Source organism: Tauraco erythrolophus, chromosome 6 (genome assembly GCF_009769465.1).
Source record: "Tauraco erythrolophus isolate bTauEry1 chromosome 6, bTauEry1.pri, whole genome shotgun sequence".
In the NCBI taxonomy this organism is placed as follows: domain Eukaryota; kingdom Metazoa; phylum Chordata; class Aves; order Musophagiformes; family Musophagidae; genus Tauraco; species Tauraco erythrolophus.
The window spans coordinates 37,761,496-37,780,058 of NC_141470.1; the positions used below are offsets into that span (position 1 = coordinate 37,761,496).

The 18,563-nt window shown below is 37.3% G+C and overlaps 1 protein-coding gene across 1 annotated transcript in view; it reads right to left on the reverse strand.

The window, feature by feature from the left end:
• Positions 1 to 761: 761 nt before the first annotated feature.
• Positions 762 to 18,563, reverse strand: part of SPRED1 (sprouty related EVH1 domain containing 1) — a 60,214-nt gene continuing 42,412 nt past the window's right edge. Inside the window, exons 3-6 of the mRNA XM_086613616.1 lie at positions 18,304 to 18,472; positions 16,960 to 17,009; positions 6,092 to 6,250; positions 762 to 1,421 (exon numbers count right to left, since the gene is read on the reverse strand). Coding sequence (XP_086469742.1) covers positions 762 to 1,421; positions 6,092 to 6,250; positions 16,960 to 17,009; positions 18,304 to 18,472 — 1,038 coding nt within the window. The remainder of the gene's footprint in view (positions 1,422 to 6,091; positions 6,251 to 16,959; positions 17,010 to 18,303; positions 18,473 to 18,563) is intronic.

Below are 18,563 nucleotides of genomic sequence, written 5' to 3' on the forward strand. Positions count from 1 at the left end.
GGTTTTTAGATTATCAGAATGTATGGATACAACTCAACACAAACTGTAGCTGAAGGGAAACAGGACTGAAAATATCAATTTGTCCATCTGGAATAAAAATGTGACTAAATTAACTAATTAAATATTTAAAATACTACCATGGAATGTGACAGTAGATATGGTCCATACCTACTATATCAGAGAGAAGGGAAGTTTAACATGTAATAATTCGTACCTTACACATTTAGTTAAATATAAACATTTGTTATTTATACATAAAGTCGCTTCCAAAAAACTATTAATAAGTGATTTAGTTGCACTTAAAATCAGTTTCATTTCTCATTTGCCGAGTATTAACTTTTCTTAATCTTAAATCAACTGTCACTAGTGCACTTTTAGTTAAAATTTCCCCTCAGGTAAGTTTTCATCCTTTCAGAAGAGCCCCCTCACCTAAACCATGAATGTACAAAGTGGCGAAAGTTAATCCCTTTTAGTATAATCATAGTTTATATACTCATTTTATAGCCAATAATAAGATTAGGCTTTCCTTTGCAAAATCTCCTTCACGACTTGCAACAAATGCCACGCACTCAAAGGAAATAGTTAGGCATGGCTGGCACTTGTAAAATGCCAAGGTCTGACAAGTCCTGTTGCTTCCTCCACATCAAGCATCTCTTACACGAAAGAAGATTCCCTTCAGCTTGCCAAAAAGCTTCCGCAAATCCAAGTTAGATGCTTCCTGGAAACAAAGATTTTTCAGCTCTGTTTGGCACAAGACTGATTCATCCTGCAGCTTTATGCTTTCCTCCACAGCACCCACATACCTCACCGCAGTGGTGGCACGCTCTCAAGGGGAGGTAGCAGCACATACATGGAGCAATGAATGAGAGTGCCACCAGTGCTAACCAGCGTAAGCAGAACTTGTCATCACTAGTGTCACAGGAGCAAGGATCAGAGAAATCTCCTTCAGAGTCCGACATGCAGTGATACAGCATGCTCTCTGCGCAAAGCATGCAACTAACTTGGTAGATACATCTTTTAATAGGATCTGGCGCATCTTGACATTTTCCTCTGCCATTATCTTCATGATTAAACCTTTCCTGGCAGTATATACAGCGGGAACGCTCACCATCCTCTTTTCTTCTTTTTGAATTTTTAAATTTTGATGAGGAAGGCTGAGTTTTAAATACCACAGAACTCTTTGAGTCTTTCAGGGAATTCAGCTTAGTTCCATCCCCACATGGGTATAAATAGTCAGATTTTTTACTGTCTGATTTAGAAAACGGTATATTTGAGTCTGCGTCATCCCTCTCCAGGTCGTTCTTCCACATGTCAGGATGCCTGTAGTCTGCATAACGACGTATCAAAATGTCACGAGGGTTTATTCTAACAATTTCATCTTCATCCTGAAAACTAACATGTCTGATTGACTTCAGTGAGACCTGAAATGGCAAAGCAAGGTAAGTTTACTATAATGAAGTCCCAAATTTATGTTTACCTACAATGTAAAAATTAATTAGAATATTAAAAACCAGGATTTTTTTCCTTGCTGCTTGAAGATAAAAATTTCAGCTTCTTTTCTTACTAGTCCAATTTACAGACTTCCCCCTAATAATTAACCTTTTGCGTGATATTAGAACCACGAGCTTTAGTGTTCTTTCCCGACTTTTTAGTATCTCGTAAGAGCTTTGGGTATTTTGGTATCTGCATAAAACTCGATACTGTTCTTTGTATTATGCTCAAAATTCCGGTTTTAACATCTTACAGTGGCAACTAATACCACAGATCAATCACGCCTTACGTGAATTTTTGCTGATTTCACACCAGCGATGATTCACTGCTTCAGGATTAACTCCCTCATGCATCCACTTTGAGTTACTCGTGTTATCTAGGAGAAACTTGCCTTTATTCCTGCTCTAAGTTTTCAAACTCCCTCCACTTTTGCAACAAGAGGATTGAATACTGGTTACTTATTGTCAAAGCTGAAGTCTAGGTAAGGATTTTGCCACATAAAGAATAATATTCATTAGCATAATTGATCAATAACAGTGGCTTCTAAATGCATCTCCTCTTAGCTAATATACAGCACTTTACTTCAATCGATCAGTTTAGGACACCGGCAGGCAAACACCTGAGTGCTTTTTAAATTCTCAACTTGTAATGAACTGACCATAATTCAAGACCTTTTACCTCAAAAGGCAAGTAAGAAGGAACATGCCAAACACATACAGAACAAACAGCAGAGAGATAAGAGAGTTCTTGTTTATCCTGTCTTATGATGACAGGGCATGGGGGCATGAAAAAGTTGTTGAAGGTGGCAAATTTGAAACATCCAAATTGAAATACAGCAGGCTTTAGATTTAAGTGTAAGATAGTGAGTGGACTGCCACTAAACGTTACTGAAATCACATTACAAGTGACTTTCAAGAAAATATGCAATGACAGGATAAAAATTTAGCACATGTGTATGGAAGGAGATCCTGAAAATAGCAGAGTGCAGCAAAAAAGCCAAAGTCTCAGTATGTCCCAGTATTCCTGCCTTACAGACAGCAATTATTTTCCTACACTGTAGGGCTATTATAATTGGAGCCAGAATATAAGGGAGCTTCAAGTCAAATTCCGCCTTTCTCTCCTGTTAAGTGCACAGCCTGCAAAATATTTCACAGAAAAGACTGAAAAAAAAAAAAAAATCACTCTCTAATCCATTAGCCTTACAAATTCTTCCCGAATCATGAATCACTTGAGAATGCATCTTTTGCATCGGTATCCTTGCTTTGAGAGTGTTTACCTTATTAGTACTGATCAAATTAATGATAATTAATGTGTCACCATTCCGAAGTCTAGGACAACAGTTGAACTATGTGTTCCTAACCTGTTGCAGTGTGAAATAACACACTACTGAAGATGATGTTTTAAGTTAACATACTTCTGTTTCACTTTGCACGTGTCTATGCTCCTACTACACTGAAGTCTGCATGCCCTGGTTTTGGGGTAAGAGGCAGAGGAGGGAAAAGGGAAGACAGCTGGGGAAGAGGAAGGAATAGCTGCTTAAAATATGCCAGCTTCTGATTATGTAAGGGTATCTGTAGCCTGCTCTAACCATCACTTCCCTGCTTGATAATCCTTGTGTGATGTATTTTAAGTACAGAACTGTAATTAGAGCTGCTTTGCCCTGGAAGTTTCAACTGAAGTATGCTAACAAGAATATTTTTTTTTTCCTTGGCTCCAAGCCACGTAGCTGGACTTCCACAAGGTCTAAAGGATATAGGGTGAAGAAAGGTTATATCCTAATTCAGCTAACATCACTGCTTTTTTATACTTCCCTGGGCTCTGATGCAAGCAGTTAGGACTCCCCTTTGCTTATAAAGCAGAGTGCTTTTCAACTCTATTCTGTTTTCAAACAAGAGAAAGCCTATTGTTTTAGCATCAATAACTAGCTAGGGATAATTGGCTTTTTTCAACAGTTAACAGCATAAATTTATTTAAGAGAAAAAGCATCAAAAAGTCATTACAATTCGGTATGTTACATGCAAAAAAGGATCCTTATCCCACTGTCCACACAGAATTATGCATGCATTTAAGACATTAAATAAAATCCATTGTTTAAAAGAAAAGAACCCCCCAAAACCTCAAAGCAAAAAACCCACCCTTAACCTCCCATCCCGCAGACAGCTAACAGCCATTAAAGACCACTACAAACACTAACAACTGTAAAATCTGACCTCTCCTCATTCTTTGAAAGTGTTTTATCTGTTTGAGCAGAACACAACACATGCATAGAGCTCATTTCTTTTTTTTTTCCCCAAGTTCTCAGCCAAACACCTACTAAACCTGCTTGAAGCCTGACATGTTACAAACAAGGCAGCATTACAGTCTTTATGCAATTAATATTAAGAATTTAGTTTTTAAGAAAGTAAGTAGGAAATGCTGAAAAACAAGCAAAGAGGACAAACGTTGGAAAAGCTTTACTTAAAAAGTGCTTATATATTGGGCTTTTAATGGGACCTACATGAAAGCGCAAGATATGCAAGATACATAAAACCTTAAGAACAATACACAACTCAGATTCAGTTAGGTGCACACACCAGCAAAATCCACTGAGAATAATGCCCGTAGTCCTCTAGCCATTCAAAAATATCACTCAGCACAAGTGCCACCTCTGCGTAACAGCTGAAGCAGGAAGGGAGGAAGAATATTACAGCAAACCGAGATTCCACAGAGAAATCTCATTATGAAGATAATTAGCCAATTAGGCAGAAAGTTTTTGTCGGCATGACTGAACTCACTAATATTACACGTTACTTGAAGGGCTGCACCTTTACACCAAGCACGGACACTGGCTCGGTGCTGTAGCCTTCACTGTGTCTCCTTAAGCAGGTGCACCTGACTTAGCTCAGCCTGCAACTCCTCATACGACGACACCGGCAGCTGAATACATCAATGCCAAGTACTACCTTTAAGTAAACACACATCAGTGTATCAGAAGCTGAAAAGCTGAGGAACTTGGTATTTTTTATTAGCAGTCAAAGAATTACAGGTAAAGATCTGGACTGTCATTAATCGCTTTAGTTTTCCATGCACTTCTTGAGCTATTTAACTTCGAAGCACAGTAAGAGAGTTCAAACCTATTTATAGGTAATTGAAACAAAATTGCAGATGGTGCTACAATATGAGAAAAATATTTAATAGAATATTTACTTAAACTTCCGTGGGATCTTTAATAAATTCAGTCTACAAGAAGCGAATTGTAGCATCGTCATTTCAAAGAAATTCCTATTTGATTTCTATTGGACAGGCACTATCCAGTATACCACAGCTTAAATTATCATTTCCTCAGCAGCCCAGTCTATATCTCCTCTTCAAACATACGTGCAGTTTAGGCTACTGCACTCTTCCTTACAACTTGATGAAGACTAAGCACATATGTCACTGGTTACTGTAGCTAGTTAAGTGTTACCTGCAATAACCTATTCACCCATCTGTTCTTATTGTAAGAAATTCTTGAATTCTTTTTGCATGTAAACGGGAAGAGGGAAGAATATGTACCTCTTGACAAACACAACAAACAAAAAATTTGAGGTGACTTCTAGAAAGAGATAATTAGAGAGGATGAATGATTAAAAATCAGAAGTTCATAACTCCAAGCTCTTTAGTTCTCCAGATAACACTGTTTGCTTCTTTTGCACAATAAAGCAGTTAGAAAGCAGCTGATAAAAAGCTTTATTTCAAGGAATAGAAATATTTTCTGATGAAGCGTTCACAACTACTTGAACTTGCCTTCTGCTTTGACTTCTGTTAAGCTATTCCCATGTGTTTGCTTATAGGCGTAAGACCCTCAAATTAATTATTATCCAACTTACTATTAAGTCTACCTCTACAGTCTACAAAAACTGTAAGTTGAGGCTTAGAAAAAAGCAAAATGTATATAGTTGAAGTGGTAACATTGCCTTCCCAATCTAACATTGTCCAAATACGACCTCATTTAAAAAAATGCCTGTACGTCAGCCTTCCTCATGTTAGTGTTTATCTCTTTCAAGAATCTGTTTACCAACAGCTTACTACTTTTCATGCATAACTGATAAACTGTTTTCCTTTCTGTACCAAAACAGAGTATCATAGTTAAAAAAGGAAGTTAGAAAGTATAAACAATGTCTCATTAAAAATATTTAGTCAAAAGTGCCCCACTGTGTAATGCATCCAAGACATTCATTGTAAAGATAATTTTTAATATTTCTAATCAAGACAATATTAGTATACATGTAACCGAGACTGACTCAATGGCCAATTAACATTTTCTGAACAAATTTAAACAGTTTTTCAAGGCTGCAGATATATAAGTCTGTCATACAGAAATCTGACTTCAAAGAAAGTGAAAGATTTATTCATGTAGTCTGATGCACTTCAGCATAGGTAAATACCTTCACAAAGCTTTACCTCTGCCATAATACTGCTGTGATATTTCAGCTGCAAAGCTTATATTGATCATTTAAAGAAGCTGAGAGTATAACACTACATACAAGGGCTTGGAATGAAAGTGCTTTCTTGTCAGAAATTACATATTGTGCCATTAATACAGCAAACAAATGAGAATCACTTCTTTTCTTGGTCTTACCTGGTTAGGCTGGCTAGGAAAACAGGCTCTCCTGGTGTTGAAATCCTCAAATGTTGAAGGCCTTAAATTTGCACTGTTGTAAGGTTCACTGGTTACTACAGTTTCATGCTGGAAAAGGTGATCTTTCATTAATGAACCCGATGAATTTTCTTGAGTAGTCTAGAATACATAAGAAAACCCTTTAAATGATTTTGCATTTATACAAAACCCACACCAAGTTCATACATGAATGCATTAATATTCTACACAACGTGTTAGAGGCATCTATGAACACAAGTCTTTTTAAACATACGTTTTTAAAGTACTTATAAGTAGACAAGTATTTTCTTTACTATGAGTCAGCCTTGGAAATAAGAGTTCCTTCTCTGCAAGGCCTACGTACCTTGGGCATTAGAGACACATGCCTTTGTACCTCACTTGCCAAATCAGACTGAGGAACTTCTTTAAGGAAAGAGAGATTAGCCCAGCCTCTGAGATTATTTTTTCTCTAACTACCAATGAGGTTGCCAATATTTACAAATATACAATTGGAGGGAAAAATTTCTGGGACTAGTAAGGCAAAGGCTAGTCAGACGTTTTAATAAATTAAAAAGCAAGACTGTTTAACAGATCAGCTGGGAAGGAACGGAAAAGCAGTTTTAATATATACTGGCTCAATTACAATATCTAATTACAGCAAGTGTGTATTAAACAACTAATGACTGTCTTTTTGAAATTAAGGCTATATCAGGCAATTTGATATAAAAATGAGACCATGTGGCAACATAAAATGAAATATCTGCAGGACGTGTGCCACTCAGAATAAGGAAGTATGTTTGGGTGGAATATTGGCTTGTGAGATGATCCAATTTCTGAGAAAAATAGAAAAACAAACGGTTCTCATTCTTTAAGCTTAACTGACTGGGACATACTCAGGATACAGTAGATTATATTGATACAAATCCCACTGGGCTGCCAAAACTACGTACTGTACAATGTTTTGTTCGTATTGAGAGATGCTGAAAGTTATCTGGCTGTCATCATCTGATAGCACTGAGAAAACACTGGCATCATCCGACTTCCAGCAATGAGAAGGTTTCAGCTTTGTTATAAGGATTTGTATATATTGCAAAAACATTAAGGAGGAAACGAAAATACTGCAGAAAACCACCGAGGCAAACCTGAAGTTTTGGCAGGTGAAGTACTAACACTGAATCATTAGTTTTCGTTTCTGAAAACACTTAAGGAACTTATTCTGGGATTACATTAGCACCTCATGTACATAAAAGCCTAATGTATCGAGGTCTAAGACGTTTAGATAAAGTGGAAGTAGCTGTTCTATAGCTGATCTTTAGGAGAAATAAAATAGTTACATCACTAAGAATTTATATATTGTTCAGATGCAATCTGAGTGGAAAAACATTAAAATCAGTAATTAATTAATAATAAGCTTTAATTAATATTAGAGACCATACACCCCATGGAAGACAATAGCTCAATCAGGCAAAGTTCCACTGAAAAAATTCGAAGACAGGCAAAACTCCAGAAGTACTTTTTGCAGATCCTTGAGCACGACAACACCACTAAGCAAACCTGTTGTCAAAACTAAGCGTTCTGGTAAACACTGTTAGGAAAGGAGTACAAAAGAAATATTGAAATGTCTGGCAAGACTAGATTTCATGGATGTATACTTATTTTAAGAGCAAAAGGCATCAAATATTAGTGCAATATCAAACATCCTCCTCACAGGAGGTACTCCCGCAGCTACATTGCCCAGTGACAGGAAAAGCTTCCCAAACACTCATTCAAACCGAGGATTGCTGCATTCAAAGCGAGGAAGAAAAGCCTACAACTATTTTTGGTCTGAGCAATGTTATAAATGCCTACAAGCAGAAACTATTTAAGCTAGAAACACACTTAACAGCTAGAAGCCATTTTACAGAAACCACAGTGATAAGCACTACCTAACCCCCTTACTCCCTTGGCTATTATTATCAATTTGTGTCATATAGGAAGAAGGACGAGAGCTGCAAAAACTACTACTCCTTCCTTCCCAGGGTACAAATACATACTACCTACAAGCCGGTTTCCATCCCTGGGTGAGACTTGCAACAGGCTGCATCGTTTCCTCTCCCTGCAGGTGATTCACACCTTTTTTCTTCAGAAATAAACTACCAACACTATAGAGCAAAAAGGACACTTGCACATGCTCACAAACAGACACACACGCTCCCCTTGGCAGTCAAGAAAGGCTCCACCTAATGAAGGATACAGGCACTGATCATCTGTTACAGTGCTAACTGTCAGTGCCAGATACTCATGTACGGAATACAAACCCTGATCGTAAAGCAAGCCTTTGCGACCTATACACAGCAATTATAAAGGAATGCTTTTTTAAAATTCCAACACAGACACCACAATCCAAGCTAACTGACTTCAAGGACAAATTTGGGGGTGGCAGGAGACAGAAAGCCATCTGACCTTTGTAAGTCAAGAACCCATGAGACAACGGTTCAGAAAGCACAAAACTCAGCCTACCAACCTAGACACTACAGGTGAGCAGACAAAGCCGCTGGTATTTATGAAAAACGAAAAGCAATCAGGTCAGTTATGATCTTATTTAGCCTACAAATATTGACTACACAGAACTACAGAAATACCAGATTAATATCCTTAACTGCTGCAGTGACCATGAAATGGTGAAGCTCAAGAATCTTAGGGCAGCAAGAAGGGTGCACAGCAAGATCACTACCCTGGACTTCAGGAGAGCAGACTTTGGCCTCTTCAAGAATCTGCTTGGTAAAATACCATGGGATAAAGCCCTGGAAGGAAGAAGGGCCCAAGAAATCTAGCTAATATTTAAGGATCACCTCCTCCAAGCTCAGGAGCGATGCATCTCAGCAAAGAGAAAGTCAACAGAAACACCAGGAGGCCTGCATAGATGAACAAGGAGCTCCTGGACAAACTCAAACACAAAAAGGAAGCCTATAGAGGATGGAAACAAGGATAAGTAGCCTGGGAAGATTACAGAAAAATTGTCCGAGAAGCCAAGGATTAGGTTAGGGAAGCTAAAGCCCTGATAGAATTAAATCTGGCCAGGGACATCAAGGGCAACAAGAAAACCTAGAGAGGTACGTCAGTGATAAAAAGAGAACTTGGGAAAATGTGGGCCCTTTCCAGAAGGAAATGGGAGACCTAGTTACCCAGGTTATGGAGAACGCTGAGGTACTCAACAACTTTTTTGCCTCAGTATTCACTGGCAAGAGCTCCAGCTGCACAGCCCAAGTCACAAAAGGCAAAGGCAGGGACTGGGAAAATGAGGAACCGCCCACTGCAGAAGATCAGGTGCAAGACCATCAAAGAAACCTGAAGGTGCACAAGTCCATGGGATGTGATGAGATGCATCTGTGAGTCCTGAGGGAACTGGTGGATGAAGTTGCTAAGCCACTGTCCATCACCATTTGAAAAGTTGTGGTTGGCTGGTGAAGTTTCCACTGACTAAAAAAGGGAAAATATAACCCCCAATTTGAAAAAGGGAAAAAAGGAAGACCCAGGGAACTACAGTCCAATCAGTCTCACCTCTGTGCCCGGCAAGATCATGGAGCAGATCCTCCTGGAAACTATGCTAAGGTACATGAAAAATAAGGAGGTGATTGGTGACAGCCAACATGGTTACGCTAAGGGCAAATCCTGCCTGACTGATCCGGTGGCCTTCTACGATATGGTTACAGTGTTGATGAATAAGGGAAGAGTAACCGACATCATCTACCAATGCATTTGACACAGTCCCACATGACATCCTTGTCTCTATATTAGACAGATATTGATTTGACAGTTGGACCACTCAGTGGATAAGGAATTGGCTGGATGGTCACACTCAGAGTTGTCGTAAATGGCTCAGTGTCCAAGTGGAGAATAGCGACAAGTGGTATTCTTCAGGTGTCGGTATTGGGGCCTGTGCTGTTTAACACCTTTGTCAGCGACATTGACAGTAGGATCGAGTGCACCCTCAGCAAGTTTGCAGATGACACCAAGTTGTGTGGTGTTGTGGACACGCTGGAAGGAAGGGATGCCACCCAGAGGGACCTTGACAGGCTGAAGAGGTGGGCCTGTGAGAACCTCATGAAGTTCAACCAGGCCAAGTGCAAGGTCCTGCACGTGGGTCGGGGCAATCCCAAGCACAAGTACAGGCTGGACGGAGAATGGATTGAGAGCAGCCCTGAGGAGAAGGACTTGGGAGTGCTGGTGGATGAGGAGCTCAACATGAGCCGGCAATGTGCACTGGCAGCCCAGAAAGCCAACCGTATCCTGGGCTGCATCAAAAGAAGCGTGGCCAGCAGGTGATTCTGCCCCTCTGCTCTGCTCTCATGAGACCCCACCTGCAGTACTGCATTCAGCCTTGAGGCCCTCAACATATGAAGGACATGGAGCTGCTGGAGTGGGTCCAGAGGAGGGCCACGAAGATGATCCGAGGGCTGGAGCACCTCTGCTATGAAGACAGGCTGAGAGAGTTGGGGCTGTTCAGCCTGGAGAAGAGAAGGCTCTGGGGTGATCTTATTGCAGCCTTCCAGTACCTAAAGGGGGCCTACAGGAAAGCTGGAGAGGGACTTTTTACAAGGGCATGTAGTGATAGGACAAGGGGCAATGGCTTTAAACTGAAAGAGGGCAGATTTAGTGTAGATATAAGGAAGATATTTTTTTTTTACAATGACGGTGGTGAAGCACTGGAACAGGTTGCCCAGACAAGTTGTGGCTGCCCCATCCCTGGAAGTGTTCAAGGCCAAGTTGGATGAGGCTTTGAGCAACTTGATCTAGTGGAATGTGTCCCTGCCCATGGCAGGGGGGTTGGAACTAGATGATCTTGAAGGTCCCTTCCAACCCTAACTATTCTATGATTCTAACTCTGCTTTTTAAATAAAACTTAACAGTTTAGATACAGCCAAACCGCATTTATTAGTATCAAAAAGGCTTTCTTCGGATGAGACTTTCTGCTCCAATGTGATGTTTTATGACAAGGTCACAAACACCTGAAATCCCACGTTTACAATGGAAACACTGACAACCTGAAGGCAGAGGCCCTAGAAACAAAAATGCTATTGTAGTGAAAACATATTTAAGTAAAAAGCAAACATGTAAAGTTTTCCACAAGAACTAAGCTTGGTATATTAAATATACAGAGTATCACACACAAACACAGATGCACACATTCCCTTTTTCTACTATCCAAAGCAATTAAACCGCCCACAATCAATATCCTTTAACCACAGCCTGCAAAGTACAGTACTGGCATAGGTTATTCAGTATCATCTGTAAAGTAACCTACGCCAGTTTTTAATGCACAACGGAAATCTGGTTTGCTCCCAGCTGCTGGTATAATAATTACTGTCCTATGGTTGCTAAGAGATACTCTGAATTTTTTTCCAAGACTACTAAAACATTTCTGTGCGCACAGGCAAAAGGATGCTGGGTAAAGCAATAAAATGACTCCAGCTGTAGCTCTCCAGCAGAATTCAAAGCCAGATGACAGCTGTAGAGAAAATGAAAACCAGACTGGGCTTCTCCTTCGAATTTTCTCTCCTTACTTTTCCCAGTTTGCCAGAGTTAAGTCTGGGAGAGAATTCAACATTGTTCTGCAAACATTGTTAAAAACGTTCTGCTCTAAGTAAGTTTAATGATTACACAGAAGGATGGATGAGAGACCACATTTCCGTTGCATCTCAGTTCTTGTATTTACTTCCCATGAGGCCTGAAAATCTGCTGTTTGATGCTAACCAATCCAAGAAGCGTTTAAATGTCTTTTCCTTAATTTTAAAATGGTGGATAAATGATACAGGTTTCAAAAACATCTGAATAACTTCCTTCTGGTTTAGATATTTCTAAGACTGATGGAGCAACTACTCTAATACTTGGCAAAGAAATTCTATTATAATCAGGTATGTATTTCTGACATGGACTGAAACATTACCTAGATTGATCTGACTGTTTTATACAGTTTAAAGTAAAAAACAAGGCATTTGACATGCCTCTTTCTTCCAAGATTGTTCTACCTGAATATATAGAGCATATTAGAGGTTTTTTATGGATTCTAAGGAAGGAACAAATAAACTAAAACACAAAGCATAACTGTGAGGAAATAAGAGAGAGATGGAGATGTAAAGAGGCTGTTAGGGATACTGGTGAAGGGGAAAAAAAATTCCTCCTCTTTTTTGAATACTACTCCACAAAAAAAGCTTAATAAATCCATATAATTTTAGCACAATATACTATTTATTTGAAATGGGCAATATAAATCAGTATTCCTTTTAGTTCTAGGAACCACACCTAGCCAATTTATTAAGTGCACTAAATATCGCTAATTTTTAGTGTTTTATCATGTGGTATTTTATTCTCCATAAAAACAATACAGTGCCAAGGGTAAATTATTTCATTTTTCCTTAAAGGTCATAATGTTAAGTTATTTTTGTGATATAAAACTTCTGTGAACCTTTTGTTACAGACAAAATAAATTGAATGGTCACTAAATAGGGTATTTACAAAGAGGCACACGAACCATTTATGTCCTCCTTGCCTGCACCAAAGCCATGTAAGATGCATCTAAGTTGTAGGCCTTTCCTCCTTCATATTGACAAAAAGCCCAATGTGCCTATTTCTGAAACAACAAGCCAAAATCTTTTTTTTCTGCTTATAATTTATCAGTCTACAGATTTCTTTTGCCAGTAGTAAGAAACTCAAAAGTGTAACTGCTCCATTTCTTATTACTTCAAAACTGTTAAAATGTGTCGGTAGCCTATAAATAACACCAGTATGGCTGAATCAACAAAACCTGAAAGAAATCAAGACTCAACTGCTCTATTTTTCAGTTCTCAAAAGCAAGACTTAGGCATTTCAGTATCCAAAAACCACACAGAAATACTTTTAAATGGATGTGCTCTAGATTTCATTTAGTTAGATTTACTTCTAAGAAAAAAAATAATTTTGATTTTCTCATTTTTTCAGTTAAGCTAGATGAGTTTTACAGCAAGAAGTTTATATTTGGTAGAGGAGAAGAATCTGAGCCAATCTTTGAACAAACAAGCAAACTGACTTAAACAAGCTGCTTGTCTACTGCATTCAAAACACCTGGTTTTGTACCAAAAAATCCAAACAAATTCCCAGTGTGTATTTCCATATAATTATATATACATTCCCAGGATCCATTTACAAACATTAGAGGAAGTCAGATAGCTCTGCGTTAACTCATTTGTGTATTTCTATTTAAAATTAATCTAGTAAGACTAAGGCCTATTTAATGATAAAATCAACTTGCATATAATATGTTCATTAAATAGCTACTAGTTATTATAATCATTTAAGCAACATTTACAAGCAAGTATGAACATCCTTAAGTGATGGTATTTTTTTAATACTAAGATTTTAACATTATTTGTGAACAGAACATCTAAAGAAGCTATAATGAACCTATGCCATCTTAAAATGATAAATTTGATCTTCAGTAAGAATGCTTTCTCTGTGAGATTATATTTAAAGAATGTAAAAAATGAAATAAAATCTAGTGACTCGAGATACAATACAGTGAGCAAAACGCTAGCCTAGAAAGCATAAGGTTAAGAGCTCAATTTTTGGATTTGCATTTAAAAGCTGCACATAAAAGTTTTGGACAACCCCTATTTCTGCTTGCTACATCTATAAAATGTGATAATACTTATGACAAGTAGGCTTAATAATACAAGAGGTTTAATAGCAGTGCTACTGACTAGATCAGAAGGCTGCGTGTTTTGATCTTATTTGGATGATTTTATTTGCTCTCTGTAGCACTGAATATAACCAGCCAGTAAAATAACTTACGAAATATGTTTTGCTTTCTGCATCATTAATCATCTTCATTTTTAAAAAACACTGTTAATGAAATTCATGTACAAACTACATACTACATTCATACTTCAAATATGCACTAAATCTAGGATTCCTGCTGTCTAAGATGACTAGGATAGCATAGGGAAAACACTTTGACAGCAGATAATGTAACTGACAAAGACCTATTAAAATTATTGTTTTCAAGTGTACCTTGATGACATCCTGGAGACTTCATCTACCAAACTAACAATGAAATAAATAAAACCAAAAAATATCAATAGATATGATAGTTACTACAAGGTATAGACAAAAATTTGAGTGCCTTAACAAACATGCTATGAAAAGTCAGTGTGAATTAACCCTTCTCTCTTTCTGATATTCTGCTATTTTAGAAACAACTTAAGACTGCTTATTATTTTTAAACAAATGGAGGAGCTCCACTGCTTGATCTTTTGTACTTCATTCCTTAGAGGTTACAAATTAAAATTCTGGAAGATTGTTCTGATGAAACAACAAACATCCCATTTCCCTCATATTCAAGCATCAACCTGCTCTTTAACATTCTACCCACACTCTAAAGTGCCCTTGCATAGATATACTCAAAAACTTACTCAAAAATACTATTAAGAGACTTGGGAAAACAGCTTACAGAATAAACGGGATGGGTCGGGGAGCAATCATTAGGTCTTTTAAACTGTAGTGGGGTGGAAAGAACTGGGGGACAAGTCAGCATGACTCTTTAAATACATAACACATTATTTTTAAAAAATGGTCTTAGCAGCCTTTCAAGTTAAGAAAATCCTGACATATCAAGTTCCAAAGTACCAATCTTGGAAGGGGGAAAGAATTAATCATTTAGAGGAGAATACACACTATTTAGTGTTTCCAAGATATTCTTGATGACTACATCTAGTGCCTGTAACTAAAATGCTGTCACCTTTCTACACTGACATTCGTAACTCTGAAATTATGGTTTTATTATTAATACGTAAACTTGATTTAGATGCAGCATAGCTCAACCACGGTGGGTTCAGCCTTTCCTGCTTAGCCCCTCTTCCCCCCCTTCTTCTAGTATTGTTATCAATAGGCAATTCTAGTATCATTTATTTTACTTTGGTGTGCAGAGATATGGTATGGGAGACTGGCTGGCTTTTTTGCCTCTAGAAAACAGGTAATTCTTGTGATGTATCCACAGCACAAAACCACAATTAAGCCATGCGTGTTGTGGTGAAGTCATGAAATATGTTTTCCTGTCTGGAATGTAACAGATAATTCTACCACCAGCAGTTTGGACTAAACAGAATTGTTTGTACCTCTAAGTTTTTTATATATATGTGTGTGTATAAGTATTTAATTTTTTAAAATAAAAAGTAATTAAATGATAAAGTAAACCTACATCATCTATTTACACATCTAAATAAAATGATACTTAAATCTATATAGAATAGATGATGTAAATACACTTTTCTCTACTTTCTCAACAAAAAACTTTGTAAATATAAAGAATCACAGATATTTGCTTCAATTTTGGCAGCCTTATATAGAAACGTAATAACTAGGCAGCATAATCAAGAGGTAATTAGTTTCCTCTAATCTCATTAGGCCTGTGGAAATTGCTCAATTATTAATCCTTGCAACAAAGCATGTTTAAACAAGTCTTTTAAAAGCTGATTAAGGATTGCATTAACTTTGGCACACATTTCCTCCACCTTGTCAAAATCTCATTCCTATTTTAAATCCAAAATATCTAATATTTATAGCAATTTTAATTTTAAGTGCCTTAAAATAAAGCACTGAAAATGAAGAACAACAGGTGGTTGCACAGCCAACACTTGCACGAAGAGATACGTTTCTTCTACCATAAAATGGAAAGAAATCAAGAGACCCTTCTGCATTGCCCACTGCATTGCAGTATCCTTTCTAAATACTTGACTCTCAGTCTTCTATCATAATCTGACTCTTACCCATCTCTTCAAAGTAGGCTGCTAATTTTCTTGATTTTGTGTTGCAGAGGTTCTACGTTGCACCCATCTACACTGATAAAGAATTTAATATTGCATAAATGACAAAACTCTTTCGCTCAAGAAATCACTAAGGAATAATACCAGTTTTCTGAATATCAGATCTACGACCCCTGAGTCAACTTGTTTCTATATCAGTTTCATATTAATTTAAATATCTGCACTCTGAAAATTGAACATGTGTGTGAATAAAGCCAAGACTTTCCCTGAGACTGTAAACAGAAAAGATGACGACAAGCATACATAGACACAAATAGGTTTTTACTCAGTTATATTACAGCTATTTACTGTGTGTATGTATCCATAATGTTTGTTTATACTGGCTTTTTAATAACATGGATTCTTGGATATTACCAGGCAGTGCCACACGAGTGTTACAGTACTTGATAACGGTATTTGTGTAAAGCATTGTAACTCCGAAGCACAGCAGGAGATAAGTTTTTACACCTTTATGACCTATAGAAATTGAATGGTGCAAATAAAGATCAAGAAAAATTCGAATCTCAGTAAGCGACTGCTTTATCTTCAGTGTGTTTTTAAAAAATTATCTGAACTTCTGCCCTTGTTTGGACTAGATTCTTTTAAGTGTTATCTCAGTGTCTTTTCAATTCTAACCATACATTATTAGAAGCATCTATCACTGCAGAGTGAAATCTAGGAAAACAAACAGGACGTCTATACCAAAGAAGATTCTTGACCCCTCTATTTTTTTTTCCCCAGAAGAATATTTCATGTTCCCATGAGTTCAAAGAGGACACACAACCTAGAACAGACACTGTAAACTTAAAAATTAAACTCAAGATGGTTAATAATCCTATTTATTAAATATTGACTCCTTTGTTTAGGACAGACAATATTGTAAATCTTCTGGATAACTGCTTTGGAACTTATTTCATTAAACTGAATTTTGCTATTGCTCTTATTTTGCTTATTCTCACTAATGAAAACAAAAATGGTTCAACAAATTTCTTCAAAAAATAAATGCATATTTAATTTAAAAATTTAACTACTCACTTGAAAGCAGTCTTCTGCCACTTCAACATCGTTTTGGGCAGGTGGATAACCTACAGAAAAAGCAAAAACGTCAACACAGAGAAGGTTATTTTCTTCTTATTTACAGTTTACTACTTCCAGTAGTTCATATCATCCTTCAATATCCCATTCTGATGATTTAAATATGCTTGTTTACTTTTTTAGCCAGTAGATCAAGTTGATTTTAATAAGTACTGTTCATTGCTACGTTCTGTATTTTATACACCGAGTATTCCTAGCCACACTTCTCTCTTACTCACACCCTTCTTGTAAAAATATTTTCAAAGTGTCATCAGAAGTCAGAAGCAAGGGAGTATATTTCTTGTTAATGTAGCATTTTGAAAATTAAAGGCAGATACATTTGGTTGACATGAATGCATGCTGTGCTACATTTTGCTAAAAATCAGCAGAAATTGGAACTGTGAGACCCTAAGAGAGAAAAGGACTCGTATGTTCTCCAATTGTTTCTCTTGTAGGGATATGGATGATATCAGCACAATACAAAAGAAGCCATTCTATTATGTAAAAAAGCATTCACCCTCAGAAACATGTTTCTCCCTTTGCTAATATGATAACACACATTAAATTCCTAACTTTACAGCACATCACAGCACAGAATATTTTGTTTAAATTTCTCCCTTTGAGTTACTTCTTACAAGTCTGAAAGAGATGTTCTTTCCTTTCAATAGACACCTGTTCTTTCTCTCTTGCCATCCAGCAATACATTTATCATATTTTCAGCTCAGAATTGAGACTTGATGATCTTTTTCTGATTGCTCACTAGTTTCCATGAGGTCAGTGAAGCTCTGGAACCAATTTCTTACTATTAGAGCAAGTTCTTCTACTTGTCATACCAACTTGTCCCCAGAACTACTCTGTCAGCTATTAGTAAAGAAGTAAAACTATTAACCGAAAGTATGTGCAGATAAAGAGAACTCAACAGATCTCAAATCATTCAACTTCACAGCTTATCCTGTAAGAACACAGAAGCTGTAGCAAGCTTCTAAGAAGACCCATGTAAGACACTATAACACTTCAGCTTCCTCCATTTCTTCATCTCTAAAAAAAAAATAATCTTTTATTATGTAGGGATGTTTCAGGGAATTGCCTCAGTGTTTGCGAAACAATTTAAGACACTTGGATGAACAGCACTTTAGAAACGCCCGAAGTACTATTTTAAATCTGTTAAAAATCTCAACATGATATAGATTAATCCACATCCTTAAATACTGTCAGCATTAATGCTATGCAAAGTGCTTTGACTTACTTCATTTACTAAACACTCAGCCCCTCTCCCCCACCAACCCTTTCACCTGAAATACGTACCTTGAGAAATATCCTCTACTGCTCTCCGAATACCTCTGTCAAATGCTCTTGCATCAGCAGGACTCTGAAATGTGAGGCCAAACTTTTTGTCATCAATCTTCCAGTGGTAAAAAGTAGGAGTAACTTTGTTGTAAACGAGGTCCTTCTTTAATGTGCATTCCAAGACCACCTTCCAGAAAGAAGACAGGAGGAAAATATATGAATGACTAATATATGAAATTTGAGAACAAAATGACGTTTTCGTGAATTACCTGAAAACA